Source organism: Schistocerca americana, chromosome X, assembly GCF_021461395.2.
Source record: "Schistocerca americana isolate TAMUIC-IGC-003095 chromosome X, iqSchAmer2.1, whole genome shotgun sequence".
NCBI lineage: Eukaryota > Metazoa > Arthropoda > Insecta > Orthoptera > Acrididae > Schistocerca > Schistocerca americana.
Genome location: NC_060130.1, coordinates 893,800,334 through 893,819,954, shown reverse-complemented (window position 1 = coordinate 893,819,954; position 19,621 = coordinate 893,800,334). Strand labels below are relative to the sequence as shown.

The 19,621-nt window shown below is 43.0% G+C and overlaps 1 protein-coding gene across 1 annotated transcript in view; it reads left to right on the top strand.

Moving 5' to 3' along the window:
* The first annotated feature begins 229 nt into the window (after positions 1-229).
* Positions 230-19,621, top strand: part of LOC124556589 — a 131,804-nt gene continuing 112,412 nt past the window's right edge. Inside the window, exon 1 of the mRNA XM_047130557.1 lies at positions 230-251. Within this exon, the coding sequence (XP_046986513.1) occupies positions 236-251 (16 nt within the window). The 5' untranslated portion in view covers positions 230-235. The remainder of the gene's footprint in view (positions 252-19,621) is intronic.

Here is a 19,621-nt window from a genome sequence, read left to right as displayed (position 1 = left end):
CTCCTCAGATTGTTTTCGTCAGGCCCTCCCAGAAGTACGTAGCGGGATTCGACGGTGCCCGATGGAAATCGACAACGGCCCAAGAGCGGTAGGAGAAAGAGGGGGAGGGCGGGCAGTGAACCCGCGGCCGGCCTTGTTCCGGGAATGCGCGCCTCGCTGTGGCGGCCAGTGGGTCAGCCGGGAGAAGGTGATGGTCGGCAGCGGCAGACGCCAGTCGCCGCCGAGCCGCCGCAACATGCCTCTCGCGCCAGGTGAGTCCGCAGCCGGCGCGAGCGACCAGGTAGGCACCGTGGGCTCGCCGCGTGTACGTTTATCTCTGGCTCCCACAAAACACGGGTCATCTCCCAGTGTAGCTTTAGCGCGAGATGTTCGACGGCAGGTGTCAGCTCTCCGAAGGAAAGAGATGGACATGTAAATAAGCTGGAAGCCAGTATTCTTTTCAGCCCCAGAGTCTTCGTTCGCGTTCAGCTGTGTGAACTGTGGAATATAAGAGTGGTGATGCCACATCCACCTTCGTAACATGACGGACAGCATTTGATCTTTTGTTTCTGAATGTCTGGCCATAATCGTTATTTAATAGTCACTAAAATCAGCAGAACTGAATCACGCCCACGTGAGGCTTCAGAGTAACACAGGAACAAGCGTAATCCGGAGATAAGACGTCTCTTGACTAGTAGATTGTTTTGATTATTCGTTCAAAGATGTTCTGCTTCAACTTATGAGTTAATCTCTGAATCTTTATCCAACTTCAGTATGTAACTGACTACATTGTGTCCGTTGAGAGCCGGCCGGAGCGGCCGAGTGGCTAGCCGGCACGATAGCTCAGCGTGTTCGGTCAGTGGGTTAGCTGCCCTCTGTAATAAAAAAATACTGAGTTAATCGATCAACAACGAACTTAAACGGATGTCTTACGCCGTCCGCCCCGAGCAGATGCAACGAACAAAATGAGTTTAAAAAAAAAAAAAGGTCGTTCTACGTGCTAGTCTGGAAACGCGCGACCGCTACGGTTGCAGGTTCGAATCCTGCCTCGGGCATGGATGTGTGTGATGTCCTTAGGTTAGTTAGGTTTAAGTAGTTCTAAGTCCTAGGGCACTGATCACCTCAGAAGTTAAGTCCCTTAGTGCTCAGAGCCATTTGAACCATTTTTGTCCGTTGTGCGTGTAGTATGATGAAAATAATACTGATGATGGATGTGGCAGACAAACATGTAGCTTGCACCAGTCAAGGAGCAGAGGTGAACTGAGAATGTGTATCTCAGTATTTTGTGTACGAAACATGGCAAAAACTGACTTACGCTGCCACTCAGTAAGACACTGCGAAGTGTTTTAACATACTATATGCAACCCGGAGTCCTAGTTTACTTATTGAAATCAGCTTGCCCTAATATTTCCTGAGCCATCTGCACTATGTGGGCGAAGAAATCCGTACGACCACCAAAAATCTAAGCAGTCAACCTCCGTTTGAGTGTCACTCTGAACTGGCGCTTGTTGTGGCGTTGCATGAACTCAGGAAAGGGTTACAGAAAAAAGGCTTCTTACCAGATGACACTGTCTCAGACACTGCGAAAGCCGATTTGTTGCAATTATGCAATACTGACACCGAAGAAAACCTTTTGTATCACACTAGATTCACTGTTAACAAAATTCTGTCAAAAGTGGTTATATCTGTGGTTTTACATTCCATTTCTCACTTGATCTGAGCTCATGACATTCCTTCCTCTCTACCTAATCGGTTTTTGTTACTCAGATCGCACGCAGCTCCTCGCTAAAGATACTGAAAGCAGCGCGAGTTTGAGACTTCCTGGTTTTTTCGCGTGATTAGGATAGCTGTCTACGGCAATATGTTGTTTCGCAAGGTAACTAGGCTGTAATGACGATGTCAAATGTGGCCCAAAATTACTTTCAGACTATCATTCTCGATATATACTTGCTTTTTCAGGACATACTTGTCTTAGATGACGCAGTCGGTAAAAACGTATTACCAGGTGAGACAGATGGCATCAGTGAAGAAACTGACAGTGTGCTTGCATATAATGCCACTTAATATTTGTCTGAAGTAATTTTAGGAGCGTTTAGAATCATTGAACTTCTGGTTATGAGTACAGGCTCTTATTACTGCTTCACCAAACTTGAACAGTTCCATAATATCAGGAGCGATGAGAACGAAGAGAACAGCAATGATCCTGTCGGTTAAGGAAAAAGATGGTGATTGTGGCAACTGTAGAAAGTGGTTGCACCACAGGTAACAAATTTACAACGTAAAACACTGCGCTGTATCGGCTTCTACCTTTCGTAACATCATAGATGTGGTATTTGTTTTCTCCAAACTCCTTCTCCTTAATGAGATTTTCACTCTGCAGCGGAGTGTGCGCTGATATGAAACTTCCTGGCAGATTAAAACTGTGTGCCCGACTGAGACTCGAACTCGGGACCTTTGCCTTTCGCGGGCAAGTGCTCTACCATCTGAGCTACCGAAGCACGACTCAGGCACGGTATTCACAGCTTTACTTTTGCCAGTATCTCGTCTCCTACCTTCCAAACTTTACAGAAGCTTTCCTGCGAACCTTGCAGAACTAGTTCTGCAAGGTTACGAGAAGTGACGTTGACGCCTTCGAAACGCAAAGAAAGAAAGTGTTCCCTGCAAGGTTCGCAGGAGAGCTTCTGTAAAGTTTGGAAGGTAGGAGACGAGATACTGGCAGAAGTAAAGCTGTGAATACCGGGCGTGAGTCGTGCTTCGGTAGCTCAGATGGTAGAGCACTTGCCCGCGAAAGGCAAAGGTCCCGAGTTCGAGTCTCGGTCGGGCACACAGTTTTAATCTGCCAGGAAGTTCCTTCTCCTTATTTTATCTTACGAGAAGTGACGTTGACGCCTTCGAAACGCAAAGAAAGAAAGTGTTCCCTGCGAGTGAATTCGACAAGCTGTATGTTGTAGCACGCGATGTGCCTAGGGAAATGCCGTCCGGTGTGGCCGTGCTGTTACAGGCGCTTCAGTCTGGAACCTTGTGACCGCTACGGTCGCAGGTTCGAATCCTGCCTCGGGCATGGTTGTGTGTGATGTCCTTACGTTAATTAGGTTTAAGTAGTTCTAAGTTCTAGGGGACTGATGACCACAGATGTTAAGTCCCATAGTGCTCCGAGCTATTTGAACCTAGGGAAAATAATGAGAGCAGACTCAATTCTGGTTCACAGATGTTACCACGCATAGGTGTTTAATCAGCTATCAGCGCAGCTCTGAGGGAAAACCGTTTTCAATATTCCACCTTCATTTAGTAAGCACGAAAGCGTCAGACAGTTATTGAGAAAACTCCGGTGGCAGGCGCTGCAAGAGAGGCGTTCTGCATCACGGCGTGATTTACTGTTAATGTTCCTAGAGCGTACGTTCCTAGATGAATCAACCAATATAATGCTTCCTCCTAAGTATGTGAAAAGATCATGAAGGTAAATTTTGAGAGATTCGGGCTCGGTGCACGCACGGATGCTTACCAACAATCGTCCTTGCAGCTAACTATTCGCCAATGGAAGAGGAAATGAAGGGAAGTGACAGTGGTACACGAAGTACCCTCCGCCACACACCTTAATGTGACTTGTTGAGTATATATATGGATGTAGATTTAGAAGGAAGTCATCAGATGCCACCGTTAACAACTGATAAGTAGATCCGTGAAGACATACTTGAACCTGTTACCCATTAAGCCGGCCGGGGTGGCCGAGCGGTTCTAGGAGCTACAGTATGAAATCCTGCCTCGGGCATGGGTGTGTGTGATGTCCTTAGGTTAGTAAGGTTTAAGTAGTTCTAAGTTCTAGGGGACTGATGACCTCATAAGTTAAGTCTCATAATGCTCAGAGCCATCATTTGAACCCATTAGACTGAAATTGGTTAATAATCTTGTTTAGTGTTCGTGTGGATGTGGTCAGACACTTAATCTGCAATCATTGGTTGCGAAGAATAACAATTCGTGTTTGTGACTTTATCGTTCTTTATCGTAGGATCCAGTCTAATCGTATTCCTTTCGTCATAAGCCTTATGAGTCGGCGCATAGGTTGCGATATTGAAGGTGTCGTATTCAGTATTGTGCCTGACTGTCGGATACAGGTTATCCTAGTTGTCATAAATGACTTGAAGCGAATACCAGTATGAATCCTCAAACAAAGTCATAGCCAATTTCCATCCGTGTTCTTGTGTGTAATGACCTTGATATCAACGGATCGCAGACATCTAGCTCCTCTTTCTTTCTTGTTTCCCTGCAGCACTGCATTTATAAAGCATTAATTTTATTTCGATCTAGAATCTCTAATCTTAACTCAGATACCTTGAAACCCGTACATAAAACAATTTATCTTTAGTAAGTATCACGAGTATTTCGAGGTGTAAATTCTAGCCATAAATTAATTTTAAATTAATCTTTCCGTACTTACGTCGCTGTCAGGAATAATTGTAAGTCAGATAAGCAACAAATAAATGCAATGTCTGTTATGTGCGGATAACAGACAAATCTCGGCACGTTTAGTATCGTAGCATATTACTTCCGTTGAAAGTAGGTGCAGCGTGGGCAGCAAAAACTTGTTTACACAAATAAACAAGGAGTATGTGTGTCAGTGGCACCACTTTCCTCTGGCAGCTGCTCCGCCCGCAGCTCATGTCCCGAGAGCCATCGCAGTGAGCTCGCCGTTGCAAGCCTTCCACTTTTTATTTTTCTCGTCGAGCTAGGCAAAAAAGGAGTTCACCTTTATCGTATCTGACTCATGCTAAGATCAGCATCGTGCCAGACTTCCTGTTGTTAATTCTCGCTACACTACTGTGACATTTTTCTTGTCATACTGTCTTTCAAAGTAATGTAATTTTTTGGCTCAGGGCAGGGGAGACGGGGGGAGGGGGAAGCGGGAAGGAATGTATTGACTCTTCTGTCAATGGATATATTACACTATCTCTATTCACTGCATTAGTGCTCTATGAAATCCTTATGACGTTCCAACATATTCATTATACCCAAAGTATCAATCGGCGAGCGACGTAGCGTCGTCCTTGTATCACTAGACTCACGTTCGGGATAAGCATGATCGAGGCATCATCGTTCGGCCATCCAGTTTTAAGATTCCTGTGATTTCCTTAAATCACCGAAAACAAATCGCGGAATTATTCTTTTAATAGACGCGACCGTTTTGTTTCCACATTCTCGGCAAGTTAGAGTTTATGTTCCTTCTCTAACGGCCTCGTAGCCGACGGGACGTCAAATCGTAAACTACTTAGCAGCAGCAGTGACCGTGACTTCTTTTGTGTCTCACCATGGAGAACTAGCTACGTAACAACTTCAGATTAACACTGGATATCGTACAAATGTGCCTTTAATTGTCTAGCTCCATGCTGGAATAATCTAAAATCTTGGAACGAATTAATTCCATGGACCCTTGAAGACGTAAACTGATGCAAGAAAATAAATGAATAATAGGCTTCAAACAACCACGTCGCCGCGCGGGATAGTCACGCGGTCTTGGGCCCCTTGCCACGGTTCGCGCTGCTCCCCCAGTCGGAGGTTCGAGTCCTCCCTCGGGCATGGGTGTGTGTGTTGTTCTTTCCGTAAGGTAGTTTAAGTTATATTAAGTAGTGTGTAAGCCTGGGGACCGATGAACTCAGCAGTTTGGTCCCATAGTAACTTACCACAATAAATACAGCCACGTCAGACGTTCATTTTAAATACGTCTTGTGTTTAATTTAATCGTATTGACTCGGTGTAATACTAAATAGTCTTCTCATTTCTCGCTTGTATTCCCGCATTTCCGATATAAAGACCAGATTCATAGAAACGTGAAGCGGTTAACACTATACCAGTAGCATTCTCCTCTGAATTACCGCTTGTTCGCGTGTGGAATTTCTACTCTGTACCTCTTCTAAAATAATCCCTTAAACAAGTTGTATCCCTTAAACAAGCTGTATTGCTTGGAGTTCTAAGCCGCTTTGCAGAATTTTCGTGATGAATGCGACGATCTCAACGGCTGCTATCTTTAGGCACTTATGAAATCGTCGTCCTCAACCAACCACATGGTCGATTTAGTGACGTAAACTGTGGACAACGGAATCAGATGCACGTAGCCGGTCGACCGAAATACGCAGTGAGAAATCACAAACCTGGATAGAAAAATCACTGATAATTAACGCCGTGCGACTTAAAACGTCAGTACATCTAAGATGTGCCGTACCAAACGTATATCAAAAGTCGCCCGCTCTGCATCACAAAATCGAGTGTGATATTCTGTCGCAACAACAAACATTAAACTTTTTACATAGATAAATTATCTCATTATCTTTTTGTTTCCAGTCGTGATTTTTCCATTCTATGCAATGTGTTGATGATTTCCTAACAAAGAGAATTTAAGACCTTTATAAAATACCTGTAAGTAATCGCATGCCCATGTAACATTCTGAATTATGTTTAAATTGTATTTATATACTTACAGTACCGTGCCTCCTTGAACGGGTGACATGACCCGAGAAGCAAATTCGCTAATCATTGCCGTGACACCACCGTTATCACGGTAAAAAAATGTAATTCCGATAGCTGGTAAACACCCGAATGCGAAAGGAACGATGGAAGATCAGCATATAACGCCCCGTCGACGGCGTTGTCGGTACTGACGTAACACAAGCTCAGAGTCCCAAATGAAATTGACCGTGTCCTTTTGAAAGAAACCATCCGGCATTTAGGCCAGGGGATGTTGGAGCAACCACGGAAAATCTAAACCTGAATGGACGAAAGAGACTTCCTCCCGCAGGCGAGTCTACTGTCTAAACCACTAAGCCACACATTCAGTATCTGAGATAGATTCGACGCTGTCTTTGTCCAGCGATAACAGGCCTAGTTGTTTTACAGAAGGCAGTCAATTAATGATTGATGTCATAGTTGCAAATATCGTTCATGACGAGCTTAATTTATTTGTGTATGTGTTCAGTGAGGTAACGGGAAATATATAAAAATCAATTATCCAATCGAACGATGTTTACCAAAGTAAGATCTTCCGCAAACCTTACATGCTCCCGAAGCGGATTTGCTTGGACTTAGTAACTCATTTAATGTAATAACAATACTTTTTAAAAAATTATAAATTCGTTGACGTAAAAAAAGTAGGAAAATGTGACATCTTGTACACATGAAACAATACACAAATAGCTTTCTTTATGAATTAGCACGACAATAATGAACTTAATGAGTAGCTATCATTGTGTGTGTCCTATTTTTTTTTTTTTTATTTTGACTACCATGGATTGGTTTAATACCTGACCACGTACATTCTCATTCTGGAACAGTGGTTGGACAATATAAACAATGTAATGAGAACAACACAATTAAGAACGGAATATAAGCGAGCACTTAATGCAAACACAACTAGGAGCACAGTGGTGCAGTGGGTTTAGACATAACACTCGCTTGAGTAAGGAGATGGGTTCAAATCGTCATCCGCTCATCCTGATGTAGATTGTCCGTAGTTTGCCTAAGTCATTGCAAGGATCTTAGAAGAAAGACTAGAGTTTAATATCTAGTCAAGTCTGAGGAACTCAGTCGGATAACGTAAGAGAAAGAATTGATTATAAACTTTTACAGAAATCATCCCAGTTCTCCTGAAGTGCTTAGGAAAACCACAGGACGGCTAAAGCAAGACGTGTGTCGAAGATTTTAGCCAACACTCTTTACGAATACGAATCAGTTGTCTAGTATTTAAATTACTTACGGTGAACAGTGCAATGGTATCTATGATAAAGTTACGACCGATTGCTCCCCGCATGCTTAACCAATGTGACTTGCTGCACGGTCCCTAATGACCACAATGTCGCCAGGACGTTGCATTTAGGCTTCCTTCTTACTTCCAACCGTACGAAGAATCACTTACATTACTCATAAGAGTACGGTGAGGAGCAGAAACTTGAAAATGGAAGAATAATGAGTTATAGAAAGGTGAGGAGCTTGCGCGTCCTCGTTAGTTGTGCGCTATGAACACGGAAATTAGTTACGCCAGCTGGTTGCATTTCCTTGAGGCATGTCGGACGTGTCTGCAGTACGTTACAAAGGTATAGCACATGTAAAGACACGACGGCTCCAAACGCAACTCCAGAGATGACTCTCGTGGCAGTTTGTTGCAGGTACACATGAGTTCACTGCCCTAGCCCTTACCTCTTTTGGAATCCCGTTGATGGGATAGCTGTTATGTGACACAAAGTGACACAAAACGCACCTAGGTTCTCAACTAAGCCTAAGCCAACGACAGTGCAAACCTAGGCAAGAATCTGGGCGCTGATTTCTTCCTTTAATCTTAGTCGTTCCTTCAACCCTCTAGATATTAAATGCAACTACAACAAGTTAAAAAAGTTACATCGAAGTGTCTCTGTTGTTCTTAAATAAAAGATTAAAGTCTCTTAGAAAATTAACTGAACACTTTCCATTTCCCTTGACGAATTTCAACGTCATTAAAGTTAAGAAAAGATAGAATCTATATTAATATTGCGTTTACTATCGGATGAGAGCAGGAGAAGGAATCGAGTGTCGTCGTTTTGAAGCAGCCTGTGATTTATAGAAATAACGGAAAACCTAAATCAGAAAGGCCGTAAGGCAATTTGAAGTCTCCTGTGTTGAGAGTGACTCCATTTTCTTAACCTCTGTAACACTTCGTTTATTTACCTCTGTTTGGACCATATCTAGTCAGATACTGCAGTGTCCATAACTGCCTTGAGCCCGTAACGCGTTATTTATCATCACACGCATAGCATACAAGTATTTGTTTATCATGAATAACACCACCACTCCGCTCAATCGGGAGATCTGGAGGCTTTGGTGCTCTGAGTCGTACTAGGCGGGCTTCACATCCGAAGTGTTGTATTTGATTTATACAGCAGGAAGATGATGCTTGTCAGCTCGCTCTGCCGCCTAGTTGAACATAATTTTTACCTGACACCTTCGCTTCTTGGTGTGTGTGTGTGAGTGTGTGTGTGTGTGTGTGTGTGTGTGAGACAGAGAGAGAGAGAGAGAGAGAGAGAGAGAGAGAGAAATAGAGAGAGAGAGAGAGAGAGAGAGAGAGAGAGAGAGAAAGAGTTGTAGATTACGTTTATGTGTTTAAAAGTAAAGCTGTCAGACCCAAATGTTAGCTTGGTTAGTTTGCACGCTGTGGTGCTTTAGTGAGCATGGCCCTTTCCTTCTCTGGCTTTTGATCTGACTTGCCTGTGATATAGAGAGCTACAGTTAAACGTGAACTAGGAACCACAGTGTAGTTTATAATTTTTCATTTACGCAAATCATTGCCACAAGTGAAAAATGCGATATATAACGGAAAATTTTCTAGACCCGACTGAGCACTGAGCACGTGGTCTTTGGATTTATAGTCTGACGCCTGCCTGGGTGGCCGAGCGGTACTAGGCGCTACAGTCTGGAAACTGCGCGACCGCCACGGTAGCGGGTTCGAATCCTGCCTCGGACATAGATGTGTGTGATGTCCTTAGGTTAGTTAGGTTTAAGTAGTTCTCAGCTCTAGCGGACTGATGACCTCAGAAGTAAAGTCCCATAGAACTCAGAGCCATTTGAACCATTATAGTCTGACACCCACCGACTTAGCCCACCAGCCACTTTTGAATGATTATTGTTGGTGAATGTGATGAAGGCGTGTAGAGTGTAAAGCTTTTGTTGAATCAGGGGAGGATGAAACCAGGTGCCACATGCAGCACACTCGTTCGCAATTACGCCAATAGGACCATCGAACTTACCGTCACCATCTGACAAATGGATCTCTGAGTGTCACACGCATTCACTCCGCTGCTGAATGTCGAGGCAATTTATTGTTAACACAGGCACTGGTGCACAGTTGGTCATCAAGCGCTATACAATAACACCTCTTTCCCACATTTACCCAAATTCTATGAACTTTCTCCAAAACACTTAAATGTGAATTGAGGAGAAATCATGTAGCTATAGATGCAGGTAGATAACAAATTCTTCCGCCAACATGATTCGAACTATTTGCACTAGCGTGAGTTTAAAACTTCGGTTACGCGCGTCAGTCCACATTGGAGAATTGCAGTGTTAATCCGTTTGTACTCATAAGCTGTTGAAGTGTTAATCTCGACGCTTGTGATTTCTGGGCGGTTTCCGATGGTCACTTAAATGTTCAAGGAACAGTCCCCAATTCCGCATCACTATTTGTAAGTAGAGATCAAAAATTTTCCGTTTGAGGGCGTTACTGCAGCGTATTTGCCGTAGCGCGCCTCCGATGCGTGTATATAGGCACCGACATGTAGATAAGGGAACAGTGTGGCATTCGAATCTTTTTGACATGCGTGCGGTAAATTCGGAAACGTGAATTGTGGCAACATTATTACCAAATGCGTCCAAACACAACCATCGTGGCTGCCGAAAGACAAACACTGGCAGATGTCCATCAGAGAATGAAGAATATGTTTGGGGCAGCACGTTCGTCGAAAACCACCGTTGTAGAATGGTGCGAGAAAGGGTGCTGCTTCACGATAATGCACGTCCCCATATCGTTAATGTCGTAAGACAGAAATTATGCCAACTCAAGTGGGGGACACTTGAGCACTCGCCCTGTATTCCTGGTCTCTCCCCGTGCAATTATCACGCCTTCAGTCCCTTAAAAAAGGCCTTCGAGGACCGACGATTCCTGTGGGACGAGGGTGTGCAGCGGGCAGTTACAGACTTCCTCACTCAGAACGACACTGTGTTTTACCAAACGGGCATCTTCAACCTGGAGCGCCGGCGGAATGATTCCCTCAGTGCTCACGGCGATTTTGCCCAGTTGGCATAGCGATTGTGGACTGCACGGCCTCCGAATGGAAACTTTTTGATCGACCCTTATACTTTCCAAGGGGTTTTATGTGAGCCGCAAACTTATAGAGCCGCAGGAGAGTGCTCACTTAAAATAATGTAGAGTAGTTTACAACAAACCTTGTTCAAAACCTGAAATTTTTGTCGCTTACTGAAGGAATTTTCCCATGTTTTAGTACTCACAACCCACTTCCAGGGTGCGACTGCAACAGTTACCACCATTACGTTTCGTTTGCTTAGCACTTGAATGGATACGATGGATGCTTCGCTGGTCATTGTTGTACGACAGTGTCAAAATTCGTGACATCAGGCTATGCCACATAATTCAAGACTTTTTTTCGAATCCAGTGCAAATCACAAAACTAGGGTGCCTCACTGCAGTTAAACGACATCTTAGTAAATATGTGAAGCTGGGTATGGTTGTCTTCCCCATTAATAAATGTCGTACAGCCTTTACCTCCATCGCCACCAGCTAACTACAGTACCAGTGGTGGCATTTCTCCAGTGCGGGGCAAAGATGTGTTCTATCTTCTTTACACCAGAAATTCGGTTTCACATTTAAAGTTTCAATAGCCTCACCGGCAAAATCTCGCAGACCTTTTCTGTGTCAGTGGAATGTTAAGTTCATGTAATATATTGTGGGGCTTCTCTTTTGCTATCCCATGGGCTATAGTGGTTGAGAGTCTCATTCAGCATGTAGCTTTAAATTTCCTCAATAATGGACGCTTACAATAAATCATCATAACTTCATGATGGTTTTAAACTACCCATCTGACCAGATGCTGCTCAGATGGTAGGTGTTGACGATCACTATTCGAGTGACCACGTATCACTCTGAATCCACGTAGCAGAGAGAGCGATCCTCTGAAGTTGAAAACGAAATACTGGCGCTTGGACTTCTCATACGTCATTGCTAACACCATTACATAGAAGTACATCAATAAAAACAATAGAGAACCAAACTGTCACTTTTCTGTGTAATAATAAAAAGACCCGATGAGCCAAAAATAAGTATGTCATGCTTCGCTCGCTTGTCGAATCCTCAGGTATACTATGGAACAAAAGAAGTTAAATATTTTTCAGAAGTAATTTATTCCTTGATAACTGCATAACTATGAAAATGATTACACAATCTACGCAACGCTAAGGGTAAATGATAAGAAGGGACTCTAAACAGTAATGGAAGTCCCAAATACAACCTCTAGCGCATGGTGTGGGCCGTCACGAGTGTACATACGTGCAAGGAGTTTGTTATGCGTTGTACCATCATGAAGCCGCAGTTATCCTAAAACGTATTTCTCCAATCTTCCCGAATGTTTTTCTACAAATGACGGCAATACCTGATTGCTAGACGTGGCCAGTGAAGTACACGTTGTCCCAATTTCTCTCAGCACATGTGCAGGTCAGTGGAATATGTTACTGACCTACAAAACATGTTGTACCACGGTTGAATTGTCGGCTTTAATGTTACTTTGCAGCAGAATTCTAATAGAAGCGTACAAGAAATAGCAAAAGTGAACTGATAGCATTTCGTGTACGTAACAGTTGGGATCCAACAGTCAACAGTTACTGCTGCCCACACCATAGCTCCAGGTTTAGTAACACTATGTGATGTAGTGTGGACCTCATTATTACGCTAAGAATCTCGAGACCAAGTACTTGAGTATCCCTCATTTTGATGCGTGACTCGTATGAGATTGCAGTGCTACGTAATTCATATTCCCAGTGGTCTGTTGACACACCAAATCAGACTCGATGATGAAATATGTTCAAAGGATTCTGTGCTTTTAATCTAACTTCATTAAGTTGCCATGGACTGTGCCACGTAACAGTAACTGTATCAATACTGACCTCAGGGACCGTAGAATCTGATACGATAGAGCTGACGGTAAGTGGCACCACATCATCTAATGTGTTTGTCTCCATCATCTGTAGTCTGATGATAGGCACCAGGAAGTTCCTAGCGTGCTGTACAGTCTTCGTCAGTCCGTACTGTAAAAGATCGTGCCATTCGCGCTCGCTACGGTCGCAGGTTCGAATCCTGCCTTGGGCGTGGATGTGTGTGATGTCCTTAGGTTAGTTAGATTTAAGTAGTTCTAAGTTCTAGGGGACCGATGACCTCAGATGTTAAGTCCCATGGTGCTCAGAGCCATTTGAACCATTCACGCTCGGACCGTAGTCAACATGAGATGTTGCTCTACACACACTAGAACCTGGACGCAATATATGATCTATTCCAAACACATGAAGTTCATATAACCCGAGCTGCTTCCGCAGCTAGACGACGACAATATTAAGTCGATTCTCAGTACGCCCAGAATTGCCAGTAGTCTACTTAGGCAATGTAGGAAGCGGCTTCTCTGGAACAGAGACTTCATTGATATCACATTAAAATCATTTAAGATTGTCCTGTGATCATATAAGCATTTCAACTATTTTGCAACCGCTAAATCACTTTGTGTAGTGTAATTTTTTCTGTCTAATAGTTTATTCGATAGCTTTACGACTGGTTTAGAAACCGAAAACGTTGTACTTCTTCTTGGTGTCAGTTTGTTATGAGAGTCAAACAGAAAGTTGTGAGCAATCCTTTCTTGCAACAGCAATCCCATCAGTGTAATAAAACCGATGGTACTCAAAATGACACTCGATGTTTCCTTTCGACAACGTGCTGTCATTTCATTCCTGGTAAACTCTGCTGATGAAATTCAGTGTGCATACGGAATATGAATGTTTGAATGGGCTCCAGCAGTGTTAGGAGTCAAGTGAAACACTTCAAATATGATAACACGAACACCCAGACAACATCATTAGAGAAGACAAACGTGTCATTGTGAATGAAATTGCAAACAAAATTTGCGATAGGATATATGTACACTACAGGAAATGGCTCAGTGTCTGGGTTACAGAAGATTTTGTGCCCATTGGGTTCTACGTTTATTGACCGACGACCACTAACTTCAGAAAAGAACTGTTACACAACGTCCTCTTAAGAGATTTTGAAATAAATGAGACGCCGTTTTGAAGAGTATTGTGACAGGCGATAAAGCTAATCCCAGTATTATTAACATGAAACAATATCCTAGAGTATGGAATGGCATCGTTTGGATTCGCCATCGAAAAGAAATCTATGACAATTCGATTGGCTAGCGTCTTCTGCGATACCGATGGTTACATTCTGGTTGCTTTTCTTGAGCATGGGCATATCATAAATACTGCCCGCTACATCTCGACACTTTGGAAGCTCCGTCGTACATTTCGCGACAAAAGCCCTAGGAAGAAGCTCATCCTACAGCAGGATAACGCGTACCTCATACTGCTCTTGTCATTGTAGAGAAAATTAGAACATCTGTGTGGGAAAGACTTCCACACCCTTCCGAACTGGAACTCCACTTCTACCATCTTTTCTGTTCTGTCAACGATCAGTTGCGATCTCAACGCTACGACACGCTGGAGGACATCTGTTATCGTATTTGGGATACCCAAATGGACATGTACCGCAAGGAAATTTCCAGTTTTACAGAAAGGTGGGAGAACCTGCGAAAAATGGGGATTTTACTTAAAAGTTCCCTAAAAGTATGTACATTAACATTTTACACATGGTGTGTCTAAAGAATAAAAATTAACATACGTGACAACGGATTGTTCATGACTTTCAGGATGACACTCGTATACTAGTACATTATCATTAATAATATTGTGTGTGTGTGTGTGTGTGTGTGTGTGTGTGTATGTGTGTGTGTGTGTGTGTGTGTGTGTGTGTGTGTGAGCGCGCGCGCCCGCGCCCGCGCTTGCATGGATGCGTGCGTGCAAAAAGACGCCACTAAGTGATAAATTAAGGCAAATATAGTCAGAATAAAAGTGACTTTCCAGCCAATAACAGAAAGTGAACGTTCTGGCACCCACGCCAATCTCGCGTCACTTTCGTACTCGGAGGACGCGTGTGGAACTTGGCCGAGCGCTGGCTACGCATCTTGCCTCCAAAGCTGTGCTTCTGATACTATATTTTAGTTTACCTCATATTTTCAGCGAGAATAAACAGAGGAAGTAAAAGTGAAATTGCATCTAATAAACATACCTCGATTTTTCTTATCCAGTATGTTCGACATAATCGACATGAAGACACAGGGCATCTGCAACTTTAGAGAATTAATTGAATCGAATCTAAGTACCAATTAAACTTTCATTTTATCCACGACGGTTTCGCACCTCAAGCCCAGTTGGTGAAACACCTTGCTTCATTGTAGTTTTTGGAATGCTTGAAAAAACTTAAGGCTTCCTCTGCCATCTGTTCTTTTCCTGGTCACCCATGTCGTCAGACTTTGTTCATTTCGTTTCCTTGGAGGAAAGTGCAATTCAAAATTGAGTTCGTCCTAATACTGATTACTTTTCATTGCTGTAGCTAGAATGGTACAAGGCCTTCCTGTACACACGGACTCAGGTAAAGTATGCACTTTGTAATTAACAAGAAAGCCCTCGCTATTCCATAAGCGACACCCATTCATGAGCCTAACCACATTGGTGTGCAAAACTTCAGCCCGATCGTGTTCGACAATATTCCTGTTTGAATTACGTACTCCCAACTCTTGCCATGTGAGGGTACGTCCACCGCTGTCAAATGATCCTTTTGATGGTGCAGATGTTATGGTGCTGGGAGGCATAATGTTGCATGAGCGTTCTCACATCTAAATCTTCTAGCACGGTACAGTCACCGGTGGACGTTATAGTGACACTGCACTTCTTCCCTATATGCGTCTTTTGAGTGGTTAATTCGGCCCTGACTTCATTTTTTTATGCATGAAAAGGCGTGACCTCTTCGAACAGTTCAGGTGGAGGAGCTTTTGGAACGAGAATAAATTCGGCGAATGGACTGCCCTGCCCGTTCCCCGACTTAAATCTGATTGAGCACGTGTGGAAAGCATTGGAGAGACGAATTTCAGCACGTCCACATGCACCAGCAGTTCTCAACTGCGCTGATGGGGGAATGGAACGCCCTGCCACGAGAATTCCTTAGTAACCTCGGAGGCCATCATGGGAGCACGTTGCGAAGCGTGTACTGTCGTCTGTGGGGATCACATACACTATTACGAACCATGTCCCGCCTTTTGTAATGTTCTGGTGACCACCACGATTCGTGGTGGCTTCGGTGTAATTATTGTCTGTAATTATTGTCTGTGAATAAGAATATCATTTCTGATCGTCTCATGGTGTATTTCTTTCAGTTACTTCTGTACTATACTGTAGCAGTTCTTTCTCTGTATGGTCCAATCTTCATTGACCTTTGTTTCTTGGTAGTGACACATCACGCGAAAGTTACTTTCGTCATTATGTCCTGCACACTGGCTAGCTACACAGACTGCAAATTCCTTATTTAGGAACTATTAGTTCATAAGCTTCTACTCTCCCTTTATTCTCTACACTGTGTGTCTTTGTAGTAATTAATTCCTGTTTCTGTAAGTAAATTATTATTGTCGTTAATTTTTAGGCGTGTAGCGTTATGAAACAATGAGTGCATAGTGCGTGTAGTGTTGGTAGTGACTGGGAGTAAGGAATGAATGAACTGTATAGTATTAACCTTTTTTATTATTAAATAACTTATTTTTAAAACATTATTGTACACTAGGGTCAAACTGGATGAGGTAGCACTGTTTTAACAAAAAAATGGTTCAAATGGATCAGAGCACTAGGGGACTTAACTTCTGAGGTCATCAGTCCCCTAGAACTTAGAACTACTTAAACCTAACTAACTTAAGGACATCACACACATCCATGCTCGAGGCAGGATTCGAACCTGCGACCGTAGCGGTCGCGCGGTTCCAAACTGTAGCGCCTAGAACCGCTCGGCCACCCCACTGTTTTAACAGAGTGGCCTTCTATTCGGGAGGGTAGAGTCTCCAATCTTCATCCAGCCATCCTGATTTTGGTTCCCCGTGTTTTCCATAAATTATTACGGGCAAATACCGGGATGGTTCCTACTATAAGGCCATAATCGACTACCTGTCCCATTCTTGTCATAAGATACCTGCTAGTCTGTAAATGTCTGCATGTATGAATTACTTTCTTTTTGTTTCTCTTAAATTACAAGAGCGTGTTCAATAGCCTTGTAAAAGAGAGGTGTAATCTTAGACTTAATTAACACTTTCCATATCGAATTAGGACTGCCGTGCCACATGCATGAGTTGTATTTTGATGGATTACTATATGGTGTAAACGACTTCTAATTGTAATTTAGAATACAAGTTGCTACTTCTCTTCCTTCTTCAAGTTTTTAAATCATTTCCTTAACAATCGTTCATTTTAGGCAACTAGATGTTGGACCAATTTCTATTCACAAAGCAAAAGAAAACGAAGACTTTGTTACCATGATCACCGGAGTTTTGAATTTCTTAACCCTTCCTGAAAATTCTGAAAGGAAGCTGAATCAACTGCAGCGTACGTTTTGTAAAATTTAGGATACTGAACGTAAGACAAGATACGTATACCCCAACTCACATATGCTAGGATTTTCGTGTCTTTTAATTCGCGTCTCGTATGAAACGAAACGATGGGCACGTTGGTGATAACGACAATGAGCAAAAGGAAAGAAGTATTCCACTTTCCACGTGAAATGTATGTTTTCCAGGCGGACGACACAAGCATTCAAAAAAGACCAAAATGCTATAAAAACATTGTGCGACTCTCTATACTCACAGGAGAATCCAGGCAGCTGTGTGGGTAACTCCAATTGAAAGTAAATATTTTTCCAACCTCATAGTTTTAAATTCGTATTAAATAACGGCCCCTGTCTGTCACGGTATATCTCTTTTCATATATAATACCCTCGAATTATTAGCCCGAGTCCAAATATTAAAGTTCGAAGAGCGACAACATATGTTTAAAAATATTGACACATGTAAGATAAACGTTGGCATACGAATAACACACACCGGGTGGTTATAATTAAAGTGCAACTACTTATAGAGGTCCAGTATGGGTTGTAATTACCGTATGACAGCGAAACTTGGTAGATATTCTAATGTGTTAATGCAGAACCGATTTACGCTAGAAGAAAATAATTTCCGCAGTGCTCAGCACGCCTTGAGAGCGACGTGCTCCACCCCGCCGGCTTTTACTGTCATCAAGGTGTAAAAATATGGTATGATTATCGTCTTATAAAAGACCGAATCCGGTCACCAAACGAGATATATACAACGTACATATGAACAGGACTGTTTTATTGAAATAATTTTAATATAATTTTACCAATCGCTGTTTTTATAAGCGTAAGGTTCCAAAAAACATTTAATGCTAATATTGTAGTGGGGAATAATGAACAGTTCTAAGGGAGAGATAGATAGGACCCGTGTCAGTAGGCTCACGGTCAGGATTTCTCATGATCCGGCATCTTACCTTGGGTGTAAGTTCGCTCTCATATGCTGTGAGAACCGACAAGTCCATTGCTTGCGAATTTGAGAAGGCCAAATTACTGCAAGAATTTTTAATTAAAAAGAAGGAGCAGGTTATAAGGCTTACGTTAAATGGTTTGAGTTCCTGCAAAAAAATGAACAAAAAATTGGCTCTGAGCACTATGGGACTTAACATCTGTGGTCACGAGTCCCCTATAACTTAGAACTACTTAAACCTAACTAACCTAAGGACATCACACACGTCCATGCCCGAGGCAGGATTCGAACCTGTGACCGTAGCGGTCGCGCGATTCCAGACTGAAGCGCCTAGAACCGCCAGAATGAACAACATGCATCCTATTTGTCCATGACGTCTTTAAAGTGAGTAGGAAAATGTTCGGCTGTTTTTGACAGAGTTGCCTCTAACATGTCTTCGTTCAGCAAGGAAGGAAGGAAGATTGGGCTTAACGTCCCGTCGACATCGAGGTCATTAGAGACGGAGCACAAGCTCGGATTGTGTCAAGGATGGGGAAGGAAATCAACCGTGCCCTTTCAAAGGAACCATCCCGGCATTTGCCTGGAGCGATTTAGAGAAACCTCGGAAAACCTAAATCTGGATGGTCGGACGCAGGTTTGAACCGTCGTCCTCCCGAGTGCGAGTAGAGCGTGCTAACAACTGCTCCTCGCTAAGTGTCTTCGTTCAGGCAGGGCAATGCAATTATCAACAATGAACGTAAGTGTAATTTTTTAATGAATGTAATGCAACTGTTAAATGTGCAAATAAAGGTCCGGGAATCCGTACGACCTCTTATCCTAAATGGAACAATTATTAACTTCTCGCCCTCAGCAAAGAGTTTGGGAGTAATAATAGATGAGAATCTAAATTGGACAGAGCACGTAACTGCAGTGTGCAAAAAAGCATCAGCATCCCTTCATGTCCTACAAAAATATAAAAAACTCTTCCCTTTCGATCTGAAAAAGAAATTAGTACAAACGCTTATACTCCCAATCATTGACTACAGCGATATTATCCTACAAGGCCTCTCTCAGGAAAATTCCCGACGTCTAGAACTGGTCACGAATGCCTGCGTCCGATATATCTGTGACGTTCGACTTTTTGATCACATTTCACCAGCATATGCAAAATTGTCCTGGCTGCGTGCAGACAAACGCAGAGATTTCCATACACTCTGTCTCATCTACTGCCTTATAAATGTACACTGTCCCTCATATCTCTCCTCGTCCCTAATACTCATGTCGGAACAACATGACAGAAACACACGTTCCCATCATAATAAAATCCTCTCCGTTCCACTGCATCGCTCAGTCACCTTCTCCAAGTCCTTTACAGTAGCGGGAACCCGACTCTGGAATAACCTCCCTCGTTATGTTAGAGAACTTAAAAACATGACCGGCTTCAAAAA